General features: G+C 40.4%; 1 protein-coding gene across 2 annotated transcripts in view; it reads right to left on the minus strand.

Annotated features, from left to right (window-relative positions):
* Positions 1-1,236: 1,236 nt before the first annotated feature.
* The window catches only part of LOC115437877 (rho guanine nucleotide exchange factor 18-like), a 30,344-nt gene continuing 14,622 nt past the window's right edge, over positions 1,237-16,958 (minus strand). For both annotated transcript variants that reach the window (XM_030161256.1, XM_030161255.1), the window contains exons 7-21: positions 14,331-14,456; positions 13,951-14,068; positions 13,617-13,868; positions 11,417-11,493; positions 10,565-10,737; positions 10,368-10,426; positions 10,043-10,222; positions 9,792-9,896; positions 8,399-8,514; positions 7,468-7,572; positions 7,330-7,377; positions 6,302-6,781; positions 4,470-4,785; positions 4,267-4,371; positions 1,237-2,083 (exon numbers count right to left, since the gene is read on the minus strand). In XM_030161256.1, coding sequence (XP_030017116.1) covers positions 1,929-2,083; positions 4,267-4,371; positions 4,470-4,785; positions 6,302-6,781; positions 7,330-7,377; positions 7,468-7,572; positions 8,399-8,514; positions 9,792-9,896; positions 10,043-10,222; positions 10,368-10,426; positions 10,565-10,737; positions 11,417-11,493; positions 13,617-13,868; positions 13,951-14,068; positions 14,331-14,456 — 2,415 coding nt within the window. In that variant the 3' untranslated portion in view covers positions 1,237-1,928. The remainder of the gene's footprint in view (positions 2,084-4,266; positions 4,372-4,469; positions 4,786-6,301; positions 6,782-7,329; positions 7,378-7,467; positions 7,573-8,398; positions 8,515-9,791; positions 9,897-10,042; positions 10,223-10,367; positions 10,427-10,564; positions 10,738-11,416; positions 11,494-13,616; positions 13,869-13,950; positions 14,069-14,330; positions 14,457-16,958) is intronic.

A 16,958-nucleotide genomic window follows, 5' to 3' on the forward strand; every position in this document is an offset into this window, starting at 1 on the left:
GAAAGTTTTTTTTTTTTTATATTATATTCATGAAGTGAGTAAGAACTAGTATTAGAGTACGATAAAAGGTGAGAAAACCTCAGATTAGCTGCATCAAAAATACTTTTGTTTTTTTCACTTTCTGATATTGCATTTTAAATACACGTTTCTTTGCTTCAAATATTAAACACAGGGTGTCCAAATGAGTGGAAATTTTTGTAATTCCATGAAAAATAGGTTAATTAAAAAAAAAAAAAACATCAATCTTGTTTTAATACCTAAAGAGGAATTAAAACACTCAGGAAAAAATCTTGACCTAGGTTCTCATAATTCATGCATCAAAGGGTTCAACTGATGTTTGCCAATATTAGCCAATTTGATGTAAAAAAAAAAAACAAACAAACCTGTGTCTAACAAAACGTTATATTCTATAGCTACTTAAATCAAAGGTTCAATTTAGTTTTATGAATATGGTGCCAATAATAATCTTAAGGTTATTCATAAATTGAGGTCCAGGGTTTTTCAGTCCTGAACAGAGAAGGAACTCAACAAAACCTCAAAGAACTCAGGACACCAGCTGCCACAAAGCGCTCACTTACAAAAAGATATTAAAAACAAACTGATCTTCTATCCTAGAAGTCCAAATTCACCTTTGGGAAGTCTGTTGGTTTTGTATGAGCTACAACACATCCAGTCACAAGGGGGAGCTGAAGACACTTGAGCTCCACTTACTGGGTGTGTGTGGAATTTTATGTTAAACAATATGTGTGAATGTACGGTGTATTCAAAGTGAACGGACTAAAACTCTGGTAGTCTGCTTCTCATTTCCACATATTCAAAAGAATAATCTTGTGTAAAACTGATTCATCTGAGAAAATGAGCGTTTTAATTCTGCTAGAAATGCAGTTTGCCTTTTTTTTTTAAGTTCCTTCTACTGGACTCCAGGCAATATTTCACCATTGATAAACTGCTTAGATGATTAAACAATTGTAGTGGTGATATTAAGTGGACAGATTTAAAAAAAAAAAAAAAAAACAGCATTTAATAACAGGGAAAGTAGACTTAACCAGAAATAAGTATTTTTTCCTAACACAGTAACTCCAATAATAAACTAAATACTTAACTCTTAATAATAATAACTCTTACTAGATACAAAATATCACAATTTTTTTGCTTCATTGATAATTTAATTCAGTCAAGGATAAATCCTGATAAACTGAATTCACTCTGGAGATACTAAGTCATCACAACGGAATCTCACAGTAAAATCAACCATCTTTTTATTCCATTATCTGTTATTTGTGCAATGTTTTAAATGGAAGAAAAAGTTTAGTACCCAGTTGTTTCTCCTGAAAGGAATCACCGTAACATTATTTACACTTTTCATACACCAGGACTGAACAGTGTGTTTTACCTGAAGCCGTTTCATTCTTCTAACATCATTGTCTGATTGTAAACTCAAACACAAACCACAGCTGCTCATCATCCAATACAATGACAGGAAAGTAATCCAGTTTTTTTCTTCACATGTCCTGGTTATATTTTCATCAGATACTAAGGAGCAGATCCACAGGTCAAATAAAATAAAAGCCTGTGTTTGTGTTTGGCACCTGGAGCCTCCTTACACCTTCATCAGCACATTATTCGATCCGATCTCAGGTCAGGAGTTAAGACACGAGTGCTACATGGTTAAAGACAACCTAGTTCATTTAAAATAATGAATCAATTCTTCAAAAAGTATTCGGTAAAAACAGAAAATCTTTAAAAGCTTAAAAATAGTCTTCCTGTCAGAGGTTCTGATGCTTCATTTCATCCATGTGCATATGTTTAGAAAAACACCGTCTCCTCAGGCTGAGCAGATTAAAATGTCTCTGACTTGTGTACATCTGTCCAGCTCTGTCTGTCAGTCCATCCGTTCGAGGCTTTACTCTGCAGTGTGCAGTTCATCGTCAGAGGAAGATGACCTTTTCTTTGCTCGTTTCAAGAACGTCTTTGGGAAAAGGAGGTGGGACGGGTGGAGGAGCGTCACTGTGGCTCCTCTTGTGTGAGATGAAGGATGGAGACGGCTTCACGTTGGGAACAGTTTCTGACGGCTTGAACAGATCTGAAGAGACGGGGATGAAAACACGTCATCAAAACTAGGGTGAGATCCAAACGGCCTGTTGAGGGAACACTTCTACCTTATGTTTGCAAATCGACCATAAGATGGAGCCTTTACAACAGTGTTTTTCAACCTTGGGGTCGCCTGGAATTCAAATGGGGTCGCCTGGAATTTCTAGTAATTGATTAAAATAAAAATAAAAACTTAGTAATAAAAAAATCTATGTTGAGTTGACAGAGACAATCACAATAAATAAAAGACATGACAAACTGAAGCTGAAACTGCAGCACTGTGGTTCTGTTTCTCTGTCAAATGTTCATTGTGGTCAGTTTCAGATGCTGCAGCTCTTTCATAATTCATAGTTTCAGTTCTTGTTTGTTCAGTATTAATTGTCAACCTTGCAGTGGCGGCTGCTCGTCTTTCAGACAGGGGAAGCTCATTGTCGGCTTACATAAAAAATAATAATAATAATAAATAAATACAAAAAATTGTCAAGCTATTTAAACATACATTCGGCCCTCCGTTCCTTTTTAAGAAAATGCTCAGTGACCTTATCGTACCACGTAGGCGTCTTTTCCAGGGACTGGACCAGTGTCCTGTCAATGTTCAGCAGAGCTGGTCTGCTCAGACGGCCTTGGCCCAGTGTGTTGTGGGTGTAAGACTTCAGCCTTTTTAAACTAGAAATGCTCCTTTCACTCCGACCTAGCCGACAGTTTGATTGATTTAACTATCTACAAAACGATATTAAACTCGAACAAGAAATGATTAAATTATGGAACTGAAACAAGAAAACGCTGAAATTATGTTAAATTGAAACAAGGAAGTCCAATGAGTGTTTTATTTATAGTGCAAGAAATGAACAAGTAATTTCGTAGTGGTTTCTCTGATTTCACAGCAGAATGTGTGACGGTATTAAACTGAACTGTGTCAGTGAAGGAGCAGATCTGAAAATAGCTGTCAATCAAACAGGATTCAGCCTTTCGACTGATCCTCCAATCAGCACGTGAGATTCTGGCGTCCAGCCTGGCAGAGCTCCGCCCACAGCTCCATTCACCCCCAGAGACGCCCGGCGTCCGGGGGCGGGACAACATCGTGGCATTTATCCAATTACCGTCCAGTTTTGACGCAATGAAAAAAACTGTTCCACTCAGTCCCATTGAAGCCCAGAGACGCCCACAGTCTACGGACAAATGCACTGAGCAGAGATGGAGGAGAAAACAGCGCAACGGGAATGGAGGAGAAGTGAACAACATCGCGTCCGTTGGTTTGTGATAAAGCTGATTCTGAACGAACTCATCTGTGAGATGAACGTGTTCTAACACATTTGTGGCCAATTAAATGTCAACACAGCCGTACATATTTAACCATTTAATTTTCATAATTTTAGAGGAAGCAGGGCTTCCCTTGCAGTCTGTGAGAAATCGCCACTGCAGCCTTGTAAATCCAAGCCGGACTGACCGTACATATCCTGACCAAGGAAAATCTAATTCTCCCTTTGTGCAGTAATCTACACCTGGATTTACTGCCTCCATCCATAATAATATTAAATAAATAAATAAATATTCATTCCTTCATTATCTGAACCTGCTTTATCCTCACTAGGGTCACGGGGGTCACTTGGAGCCTATCCCAGCTACACAGGGGCAAAGGCGGGGTACACCCTGGACATTTCGCCAGTTCATCGCAGGGCTGAACACATACAGACAAACAATCACTCTCACATTCACACTTATGGGCAATTTAGATTAACCAATTAACCTATCAGCGTATGTCTTTGGATTGTGGGAGGAAGCCGGAGAACCTAGAGAGAACCCACGCAGACACGGGGAGAACATGCCAACTCCACACAGGAAGGTCCCACCCCCCATCGACTGGTGTTGGAATCGAACCCAGGACCTTCTTGCTGTGAGGGACGAGTGCTAACCACTGCACCACTGTGTCGCCCAAAAATAAATAAATAAATAAAATCTAAAATTAATGTTTATTTGCAACATAGTATATTACATACTATTACATGATCAAAAACAAATTAATTTTAGGAAAAAAAAAGTCTCCGTTTTGAATGTCTGGGGACACCAAAAAATTTGTGGCTGCCTTTGGCTCTATGACCGAGGAGGTCGTTGCTCAGTTTTGTTCGGTAACTCATCATTTATGCCTGACTGGGGTGTTTCTGTTGGATTCTGTACCTGACTGGTAGATTCTTGGAGGACTGCTGGTCCTTTTGGCTCGTAGACTGCCTCCTTCCTTCCCAGTGACTCTGATCGGCAGCACCTGGTTCACGTCTATAGAGGCTGCATGAAGGAGGAAGGAGCCAGGGGTTAATTGTGTTTTTTCCAGACAATATTTTTTTTTCAATGAACAGCATGATCTTTACACTCTGGGTCCTGACCTGCGCTGTTGGTTCTCTGATGGGACCCTTTGCTCTTGAATCCTTTCTCTTTGCCCTTGCCCAGAGTGGCGAGTTTGGTGGGAATCTGCTGCTGCACGACTGCAGGTTTCAGCACCTGGTTGGTGGTGCTGATCAGGTGGATGGGCACTTCCTGTTTGACCACCTGTGGGCTGATGCTCTCTCTGCGTGGTGGAACCTTTGGGGGGATTTCCTTGGGGTCCGACGCGGTTACACTGGGCAGGACGTAGGGATTGGGAGTCGCAGTGCCGTTAACTCCGCTGCCTCTGAACGACGGGAAACTGGACAGACTCAGGTGCTGAAGGATAAAGACGACCAGGAGACATGGGTTTAGGACTCATTCTGGTCTGCTTCATTGTAATGGAAACTTCAGATCTTCTGGTGGTTCATCTTTAAATTACTGATCCAATGGGCTCTATGCACAGCCCCACTACTTCCTGAACTGCAGGTGGGTCCTTTATTTCCTGTCTTTCATTATTGGACACACCGATTAATCCAGGTGTGTCTAATTAATCAGTCGTTGCAACAAGAAGCAGCAGACACACCTGGATTAATCGGTGTGTCCAATAATGAAAGACAGGAAATAAAGGAGCCACCTGAAGTTCAGGAAGTAGTGGGGCTGTGCAGAGAGCCCATTATAAGATTTTATGGCTTTGGCCAAAGATTTTAGGAGTTATTAGCTCATTTTTTATGTGTAGACTTGTGACTATTCAGATTTAGGCTTATTGTCCCATTGTTTTTAGAAAGCATTAAATGTTTGTGCGGTCCCCATCTGTAACTGTTACACACAGACCTGAAGGAGCTGATCACTACTGATGGATACAGCAGGGTTGTGGACCATGTGTTTCAGCATTTACTGTAATTTCCGGTCTATAACCTGCTACTTTTTTCCACACACTGTGAACCTGTGGCTCTAAAATGATGCGGCTAATTTATGTTTTCTCGGCTAATGATCCATCCAGCTGACGAAGAAGGAAATAGAGCTGCTGCATGTAAGTTTGGCATCAATGGAGCGACGGTGAGACGTTGGAGATGGGGTGAGTGCGGCTTATAGTCAGGAAAGTACAGTACATGGAATCAATAAACTCTTACCAACTACACCGTGGATTTTCCTGCCACCTTCTGCAACAGTTTTGCTGTGTGTGCACAGATCTGCAGCGTACTGCTGACATATGATATAGTACATGGAAATGAAGCATGTAATATTTTAGCTGGATCAGGTATCTGACAGCGGAGCTAACTGAACTGTGATGTGTTTGACTGACCTTTATTTGCATCATGTATCTGCTCGGTGCACTCCTAATCTAACTATTACAGAGCTGAAATGAGTGTTTGCTGCCACATTAAAACAGGATGTGTTCAATATGGATCCTATATCTATATCCCAGTGGTTCTTACCCGGGGGGGGCGTAAGGACATGGAGGGGTTGCAAGTGACATTGTCGTGCGTACGTGTTAAGGGACTACTGTTGTACATCACAACATTATAACCACCCACCCGACACACACACACACACACACACACACACATATACACACATACTCGTCTGTGAGTGGGGGTGGGGGGTGCATATTACAACATTCCACCAACCCCAGTAGCAAATATTTTGGGGGGGCGGCAGGTCGTCAATGATAAGGTGAGGTGAGCTCACTTGCACTTTCTCACAGCTTTAACTTCAGAGCTATATAACCCTCCCCATCCTCCACATACTTTAGAATTACATAACCCCCCCCCCCAAAAAAAAAAAAAAAAAAAAAAAAAAAACAAAGGATATGATATCCTATTCACTGATCCTGTTTGTGTCCATTGCTCACTTTTTTGTGATCGTCAGGATTAGAGAGTCCTGGCTTCAAGAAGCTGGTGTTTCTTTTGATCTTCTCCAGTCGCTCTCGTTCCTGAGTCTGCCGCTCCTCCTCCTTCTCCACGCCTCTCAGAGACTCCCTCAGCCTCTCCAGGTCGTGCTGATAGTTCTCCTTCTGCCTCTCTAGCTCTGCCTTCTCCTCGTTGAGCTTCTCCTCCCGCCTCCTGCACTCCTCCTCCCTCTGACGAACCTCGGCCTCCAGAGTCTCCATCTGGATCCTCTGTCGCTCCTTGTCCTTCTCCCAGCGCTGCTGCTCCTCTCGCTGCTGGGCCTGCATTTTGTGCAGATTTGCCAGCTCCTGCTTCTGCTTCTCCGTGTTGCGCTGATTCTCCTGCTCTAGCAGAGCGCTGCTGTAGTGACGGGCGACACGTTTACTCTTGGACTGTGAAGCCTGCTGAAGCACGATCTGGCTGTCCTGCTGAGCGATGATGGCCTGTGAGTCAAAGAGTAAAAAGGGTTATTAGTGAAAACGAAAAGTAAAACCAACAGTGAAAACACCATCTAAATAAAATGAACAGTAAGAACTGCAAACAGACTGGCAGCTGAAATTACAGGGGTCATTATACCTTCATTCTAAGGACTCATGGTGAACACAATATGGGATGTTTGATTAACAATGGTTTAGTAAATGATATGAGATGTTATGGATTCTGTTACTCCACTATCATCAGGTTCTGTAAATCAAAGCTTTCCTTTCAATAGATGAGAAAAAATGTACAAAAAAACTAGTCAGTTCCTTATTTGAAAAAAAAAAAAAAAAAAAGAACGTGGACTAAACTAATTCATAACAAAACTACAAACAAAAACTTTAAAACTATCAATACTCTTAAAAAAAGCAAAAGCTATGATATAAATCCAGAGTTTCTTACCACTGTAAACCTAATGAAAGATTCCACCTTTAGATTCATCAATGACATAAATGCAAATGCAAAAATAAGACAGTCACAGACAACACATTTACAGACAAAATGAATGTCTTACTTGTAAACTGTAGAGCCTTTGTGCCAGTAGTATCACCCTATCACACACCTACAGTGGAAAACAGATGTTGCAGATGTGGACACTTTACCATGAACTGAATAATACCGATAGAAATGGCGCAAACAAAATGAGGCTTACCTCGTCATCAGGGATCTGATTAGTGGAGGACAGACTGCACTGTGGCATTTGTGTGTCATCATCGTCATCATCATCGTCGTCGTCCTCATCAACATCACCATCAGCCTTGAAGCCAAGTAAAACAAACAAAAGAAGTATTTTACACTCATGTCAGACAGTTAATGTTCCAGTCCAGTTCATGTGATGCATCATTAGACTCTGTGTGACAGATGTGGATAAACCATGGACGAAGCCTCTGATGTCAAACGGTGGTATCCCACTGAAAACACCGCCACATAATCAGCACAGTCATGCGAAACACCACCGAAATGAGGTTGACCAAGATGGGTTTTTCTAAGGACGATGCCAATTTTTAAAAAATTTGGTCAGCCGATGGCTGATATCTACAGCCAATTTTAAGGCTGATATTTAAGGCCAATTTTTTTAAAACCACATTGACCATAAAATACAGCTGAAACACTTTATGCAGCAAAATAAATAAAACTATTAATACACATACAAATAGTACTCTTAGCATTTATTGAACTTCAAGTGCTGCCCACACAGGTGCCTGATCAAATATCTTATGACGTTTTTACTACTGATCAAATATCAGCTGTCAAAAAAAATTAAGGCAGATGGACGATATTGAAAAAAATCAATACATCAGCCTGATATATCGGCCAGTCGATATATAAAAACTGTGTTTGCACCAGGCTGTAAACAGGTTTATTTCTGTGTTCCTCATTCAACAAACTACTTTTTGACACTTGTGAGTTTACTTGTCAGTTCTGAACGTTACACTGTCAAACCTGCAGCATCAAATATTTTCTATCAGTATTCTTGGTCAATTGCCTCGTTACTACTGTACATGTACTGTGTGTATAATGACTCTGCTTTATGTACTGGTATGAAATAATGAAATACTAGTCAGCTGTTGTGTATCACTCACAGACTGTTCCACGCTCTCAGAGTAGTAGATCTCTTGGAGCTGATGGTCTGGGTTTATGTGAGTGCCAGACATGACGCTGACCTCGCTGCTGCCGGGCCGATCCACTGGATCTCCATCTGATGAAACACATCCCAGATCAATCAGCTCCTCTGTGTTTACACTGAATTTCAGATTATTACATGCTTTTCTCTATTTTCTGTTACTTTCATATTAGGGGTGTAACAGTACAGAAAAATTTTGGTTTGTTATGTTTTTGGAACAGGGGTCTTTGGTTCGGTACATTTTCGATACGTTTTCAGTACAGTGAAGGAGACCAGTGAAGGGGGCGTTTAGGGGGGTGTGCTCCATAACTACCTGTGGGACACAGAACATTTCTACAAAATATTGCTCAGTCAATTGTGCATTAACAGGAACCCCACGTTATGTATTTTTGCATTTTTTAATGTTCAATGCTCGTTTATGGCAAACACTGTAATTTAGTGAGTGTTTCTGAACGCCTCACCGTATTCCCTGAGGTGCTGTGAATGTGACCTCACAGTAACACCGCAACAGAGGTGCAGGAGAAGAGGAGCAAGGTCACTTGATTTTGCCAACGAGTTTAAAAAAAAAAAAAAAAAAAAAAAAAAAAAACCTTTTTGCTATAAAGGAACCCCTGGACTCTTCTGTGCCACAAAGCTGCAACAAACCGAAAACTGAAAGTGAAACAACATGCTTCGAACATCCGACCCGGCTTCTGCGCCTCTGTTATACTCTCTGTTGTCATGTTTGGGTGTTTTTGCAGCGGCCTTGAGAATTCGTTGCTGTTGAATGTATGTAGAGGAAACCCTGCACATGGGTTCTGCTTGCGTCCCCCCTGCTTCTCAAGTGTTTGCGTTCTTCACATAGGCTGCATGTATTCGTTGGGTACACCTCCGTATTGTATAGAAGGCCCCGAACTGAAACAGTTCGGTACAAACGAGTGCACCGTTACACCCCTATTTCATATTACTTTAACTGTAGAGAAACTATACTAAAGAACACAAACTTTTAATGGCTCTGTGTGGATTTGAAACTGATTAGAAAATTGGTCAAAGGTCAAGGTCAGTGTGTTCACACAATGCATTTTTGGCCAGAGCCCAATTCAAACAGTAATTATGACAACATTTTCACAGAAACATGTAAAAGAATAAAATAATGAATTCATTTCAAGTTAAATACCCAAGGTCACCTTTCTTTACCATCACCATAAAAACACTTTCTGTCCATTATTCTAAACCATACACCTAAAAATACTATGTGTAGACATGTTTTTCACTTTGCCATGAATGAATAAATACTACTTATATTCTGTGAGTCTGGACAGACATCAATATAAACTGGACCCTGGTTGGAGGAGGTAAAACTCAGCTCTTACTTTTCAGAGCGTTGGCTGTGGGGTTACCGTCAGCCCCTCCTTCAGTCCTCTGGGGGATCTGGGTTTTTTTTATTCTCATCATGAGTAGGCCCTGCACATTCTCCACTGCACACAAGAAAGAAAACTTCCTCAGTTACACCTTCACTGTATGAAAAATACATAATCGACAAAATCAATAACATAATAACTCAAAGTTATATCCTTATCTACTATAATTCTTAAAAACTACAAAGTGCAGTGTCAGCTCCTACCTTCATTGATGGCTCCTCTGAGCAGTGTCTCCCCCTGCTGGAGGTCAGAGGCGTCTCCTCGGAGCAGTAACCCTCTGTGGGAACTTTCCCGCCCTGTCACCGTCTCATAGAGCTCCACAATGAGCTGCTGCTTCTCCTCAAGGCTTTGCTTTATCTGCTCATCTCTCTCCTTTAGACTATCTGTTAATAACATGCGGTAGGTAATTGTAAAACCTGTGAAACTAGAAGGATCTACATAAAAAACATCTTTAAATGTCAGTGTTTCAAATCAAAACACCCAGAGGAAGTTGACTAAGCAGGTCAGTGATTATAGTCTTTATCTTACCTTGATACTGTTGAAATACAGTAGTCTGTTCACTATACTGCTCCTCTTCCTCTGTAAAGCTGAAATCCAAGTCACAGTGATGTCTTTTATAGAATTTCCTCAAAGTAAGTTATTTTTGACTAGATAAACACTAAAAAAGACATAATAAATGATCCTCATCATGATCTTTTTCGTGTGTTGCCTTCTGCTGCTCTTACCAGTTGACCGCCTCCCTTATGAGTGTGGTCCAGGTAATGCAGTCGTTTCTGGAACCTGTGTGGATCTCGTACATGTTGGAGGTGCACGCACAGATAAGGTACATGGCTTTGTCTTCATGAGCCACTTCCCTGACAATCAGGCCTCGGAGAGAGATCACCGGTGGCTTGTTATCCTAAAAACAGTTGATGTGGAAAGTAAAACATCCATGATTCATTACGTCATATCAGGCAATATCAGTACTCATGAAGAAATCTATGTCTCTGTGGCAGCGTGACAGATCAGAAAACTAAAGGACACATTTCAGATTTCAGTGTCAAAGACCTACACAGTCCATTAGGTCAATGTTTGTCAAATAGTGGGGTGCATCCGACCCCAGGGGATACGCATGGCAGAACTGATGGCTTAGCTTTTTCACTGCCGTACTTCACAGGGCTTCGCAGTGACTATGGTGGGACATGAGGAGAGACCCCTGTGTGTGTTATGTCTGAAAACTCTGGCAGCGGACGGCATGGAGCCCAATAAGTTACGGCGGCACTTACAGACAGTACACCTGTCACTTGACCGTGTAACTTCTGTTTTCTACAATTTCTATGGTTTTTACACATGCGCAGATGTAAAAGAACTAAATAAATCTGATTAATCTATATACACACAGGAAGACAGAGTATTGAGGAGAAATCCAGTTGTGTTAATCTGATTTCTAATAATCAGATTACTGCTGTTATCTGATTAAACACATCACATTATTCTGTTTACATGATCACTTGAATAATCTGATAACTCCAGAAATCAAATAATGATCAGAGTATTAGTGTGCGTGTAAATGGGCTCAGTGTTTGGGCAGAACTCACCACAGCAGCAAATACAAGCTTCTGATCTTTCTCTTGTAAGAGGAGGAGCACGTCTGACAACAGCACAGCATGAATGTCTACAGGGGAAACAAATGCAGATCAGCGTAACGTAAATATGCTCAGTATTTACCTTTGGCTGCATTTGAAGGTGAATTTAAGACACTTATCTTCCTTATTGTGAGAGTCTTTGTTTAACCAATGACATGAAATATGTTGCTTTACTTGTTCTCAGAACGTCAAAAAAGCTGTTAATCCTGCGATTAAAAACTATCTATACAAGTACACATCTCTAGTATAATACTGCAGTAATCCACTGTCATTAAAACACACTTGACTCACCCTCCTCCTTTCACGTACACTTTTCATTTTAAATCCACAACTACTGTGACCTCGTGAAGGCTAATGTTACAATCTCAAAGATTTCTGGATGTGCAGGTTCACACTGCAACAAATGCAGGAATGCAACTACAGTTACAATTTGTAATGAGGAGGAAACAAATGCAGTTTTTCAACTAAAATATAACTGGCTTCTACAATTTTAAAATGAAACTAACACCACAGACATGCTGCCCCTCTCTGTTGATAGGAATTAAAGGTACTGTTTGTAATTAGTGTTTGTTTTTTTTCTTGTATCTGTCTTGTACCATTATCATCTCTTACATCTGGGGATAAAATCAATTTACAAACTCCTTTTTTTAATTAAGTGATGCAGTACAACAAAACATGAGAAAGACATGACAACAAATAAGACAAAAAAACAGATACTAATAACATATTCATCATTATCAGGTTTTCTGCAGGTATCAGCTAATCTAATTTAATGCTTTTTAATGCCACTTGTAACAAATTTAATGCCCATGTCCAACTGCAGACAGAGTTTTATATATAGTTTTATAACAGTTTACTGTTAACAGGCTTTAACCAGGTTCTAAATAGTTCTTCCTCCAATCACTTCTGCTGAAACTTGCATTTTCCCATTTTCCCGACATTTCCAAATATTCCCTCCATTCTTTTACCACAGCATGAGCACGCTCAAAGCACATTGCATTCCAAGCATCCGGTATTGCGACGTCGTTTACAGGCCATAAACAATAGTCAATTAAAGGGTTCAGCCTGTCAATCATCACACTATACTTCTGTTCAAAATTATTAAACGTTAATATAATCAAAATAAATCGTGAATAACAATGCTTTTTTTTCCATCAAGTGTATTTAATTCTTTAATGCCTCTGGACATCACATTTAATGCTTTTTAGCAATGTTTTTTTTTGCATTTAAGGCCTTAATTTTCACAAAATTTATTTTATGACTTAATGGTTTTTAATGACCTGCATAAAGCCGGATTATACATTGGTGTGTGTGTGTGTGTGTGTGTGTGTGTGACAGAAAAATGAAAGAAAGGAAATGGTAATAACAACAACTGATAATTAACAAACAAAAAAAAACATTATCATTAACAACAGTGATAATAGTGATGATATTAACAAAAATCATAACGAACAAAAATAAATAACAAAATAACCAATAAAAATAATAATAACAGCCGGATAAAGCGTATTGATATTGTTGTGGTTATACAGGGGATGCCTCTTAAAGAGACAAATATCAATGGTCATTGGTTTTCAGGCAAATTACTGAGTAAGGAAAAAAAAAAAAAAAAGCAAAAACAAGAGCAATAAATAAATAAGGGAGGGGGGGTTAAGAAATCAGTTCAAAAAAGTAGATAAGTGTGGAACGATTGAGGGGTAAAAAGTGTATAAGGAGAGAAAAACGAAAGTTAAGACTATAGAAAATTAACAAGTGGGGACCAGATGGGGAGGGGTTCTGTTGCGGACTGTTCTGTGGAAGTCGGTGGGTTTTCCAAAGAGATGTATTTGTTGAGTAAATGTTTCCATTGTGTGATGATTGTGTTGTTTTTGGATTTCCAGTTCTTGAGGATCGTCTTTCTAGCAATGGAAGTAGTTAGTTTGATGTGGGTAAGTTTATTGTAGATGTGTACAAAAGTAAAATTTGACATTTCTGTGGTGTGTTTACTGCTCATGTTTAGCAAACCCTTTCAGACTCATACGTGAACTAATGGTCATTATTTTAGTTCGTTTTAAGAGACAAAAAAGTAGCCTCTTAGTCAATAATGTTTCCTGGCAACAGACCAAAACATAATTCAACAGCAAGATTAGAAGCGAAAACTCTAGTGGCCCACCTTTCTGTCTCCCTGAGGACTTCCACATGAGAGCTCCTTCGTGCAGCAGCGTACGGTTGTTTTGCATCAGTTCCTCTCTGCGGAGGAATCGCTCGCCCATAATCCGGCCCTGAGATTTAGGTTCGAGACGCGAGCAGATCTCTCGGAGACGGGCGGCTTTCTCATATTCACTGACCTGAGCGTTCACCTGGGAGATGGTGTCTTTGATCAGCGCCAAACCCTGAACCAGAGACTTGTACTCGTCCGTATCAGCTGGAAGGAGTGGGAAATATATTCAACCGCTCAGCCATTTCACATACACCTCATCCAGTCCATCTCATGGATCAGAGATTACCTTCAGTGTTTTGGATGATTCGCTCAACCAGGACAGGATATTTGGTGATACGCTGAGTCACCAATAGAAAACACTCAGGGATTCCCAGCCTTCTTACTAGAGGCAGCTGGCCTATTTTCTGTTTAAAAAAGGGAAAGGTTTTGTTTTAATGATGCTCTGTTGTTAGTTTATAAGGTGCACTGGTGCAGGACTGTTGTTGCTCTTATGACATGAGGTATTTGTGTTGTTTAAGAGACTGACATCACATACTCTTTCTATCAGTGTTTGTTCCTAGGAGTGTGTGTGGTACTGACTGCACAAGGCACCTCATTAACTGCAAGACACAACTATTACTTCAACATACATACTGTAGTATGAAAATGACTTTTTTTTTCTCTTACTCTGATGAGGTTCTGCAGCTTCTTGCTGTTCTGCAGCTGCTCTTTGTAGAAACTCACAGATTGAGTGTGATGGCTGCAGAAGATACTGTACCACTCTTTCATCCCCTCTCCCAGTGTACCTGAAAACTATCACAGCAGAGAAGAGACACTATGACGACTAGAACTTGACAACAGCAACTCTTTGACATTTACAACGGGTTATTAAGATAAGGCATTATGGTTAAATCCTGCTTGCATGAAAGTATCAGTATTGTTTTGCCTTTCTGGTATCGTTACACGATAAGGGGGACATTTCAGATATCCTACTACTGCTGGTTGCTGTTTAACAACAAATCGGTACCTTGCTGCATGGCCTTCCTCCTCTTTCTTTCCACTTATTTCCTGTCATCTCCCCACAATAAAGGCATATTAATGCTCAGATGCAAATATTTTACACAGAACTAGCTTGAAACTAATGCAAATACAAGAGCCATGCAATAAATCTTGTCTCCATGAAGGCTTTAAAGTTCTGTTTTTGTTGACATCGTTTTAAAGAGTTACTGATTTGACATTGTCTTCAGACAGAATGGGTCAGTAGGGAGCAATACTGTAGGATCATTCATAATAATCAGTTTAGCTTAAAGACTATAAGAACATTGCCTACAATACAGATCTTTTACAGTGTGTCAAGCCATCTGAAACAAACTAAACCTTTTAAAGAAGACATGTCTTCTCATTCCATATTCATCAGCGTGTGATATTTAATCCCCACTGTGACCTACAGAAGTTGCAAAAAACATGTAAGTTCCTCATTTGTGCCGGTGTTTGTGTTGTTTGTTAGGGGCTTGTTTGTTAAAGGTTAGTTGTTAACTGAGCTTCACTGTCAAACACAACAGGTGACAGTAATGGTGAATTCCACCCACCATAAAACATCCAACCTCCTCTGTGGATATTTGCATCACATTTTCACCTAATAAATAGAGATTCTTATTTTCATGTGATTATACACTGTACATGAAAGCTGTATTCAATTTCTGAAAATAGAGCCTCTTAAATCTCACAAACTGCACCTTTAAAGACTGAAAATAACTTTCAGAGAACAATTAACAACAAGAAGCTGAGAAACTGACCACAAATATAAAGATGTTTTAAGGGAATGTCACAGAGGGTCATCTGGTGTTCAGGACGAGGTTGTTGGTTGAACACCACTGTGTCAGGTGATGGATCCCCTCTCTGTAATGGAAAATGATGAGACCCAATACAGAGGGGAGATCCAGCACCTGACACAGTGGTGTTCAACCAACAACCACGTCCTGAACACCAGCAAGACTAAGGAGGTCATTGTGGATTACAGGAGGTCCAGGAGAACTGAACAGGTTCCTGTCCACATATATGGGGAGGCGGTGGAATGTGTGGATAACATCAAGTTCCTGGGCATCCACATCTCATCTGACCTGGTCTTTGAACATGTCACACCTGGTGAAGAAGGCCCAACAATAGCTCTTCTTCCTCGGGAAGCTGAAGCGTACTGGACTCTTCTCTCAGCTGCTTGCAAACTTTTACAGAGCCACAGTTGAGAGCGTCTTCTGTCTCAGTGTGACGGTGTGGTACGGCAGCTGCACGGCACAGGACAGAAAAGACTTGGCCCGGGTGGTGAGAACAGCTCAGGGGATCGTGGGCTGTCGCCTACCAGATCTATACGCAATATATGCTAGTCGTGCCCAGAAGGAGGCCAGGCGCATTGTGGTGGATCCCTTCAACCCGAGCAATGGATTGTTTGTACCACTTCGTTCTGGGAAACGATACAAAAACTAACACCACCAGAGTCAGAAACAGCTTGTTCCCCAGTGCTATGAAAGCCATCTCACCCCCCACAGTCATACATACATATACACCCTCCCCCTGACACTTACCCATCCCTCCCCTACTCCCATCGAACTGTGTCCTGCACTGAACTGCACTCTCCAACTTCTCTGGGACTGCAATTCATTTGCACACAACTGCATCCTAACTGCACATGGTATTTACTGCACTGGACTGCACATAATTTCTTTTCTGTATATAATGTACCTGGTCTGGATATATATTTTCTTTAGTGTTTTTATAGTGATGTACATATTCTTGAGTGATTTTATTTTATTTTTTTTAATCTAGCTGAGAACTACCCCTAAGAAAAATGTTGTCATGTGCACGTAATGACAATAAACATTCTTGAATCTTGAATATGTGGAGTGTGGGATCACTGTGGACTATGCATGTTGTAGCTCAGTGTTCAGGTGTCCAGAGGAATGGGTGGTGTGTGAAATGCAAAATAACACTGACCGTGACAAAGGTGGAGAAGTGGAGGAATATAGAGACAAAGAGCAAGGCGTAACTAGGATGAAAACCTAGAGTTCAACTTAAGTACATGTATCCTTCAACAGAATGTGACTAATTAATGAACCAAACCCATTCTTGTATTACTAACAATATTAATTGTTATAATTCTTCCAGTAACAACAAAAGCTTAGGCAGCAAAGTTTTGCAGACAGCAGCCAGTCTGACTGGTATCTCATTTCAAAAACAAGAACTAACAAATCAAAACAAGGTGACCTTCTGCTCCCAGATTCTCATATAATGTGTGTTTAAGGGTATATGCATTTGGGAGAT

The sequence above is a fragment of the Sphaeramia orbicularis genome, chromosome 17 (genome assembly GCF_902148855.1).
Source record: "Sphaeramia orbicularis chromosome 17, fSphaOr1.1, whole genome shotgun sequence".
Taxonomy (NCBI): Eukaryota; Metazoa; Chordata; class Actinopteri; order Kurtiformes; family Apogonidae; genus Sphaeramia; species Sphaeramia orbicularis.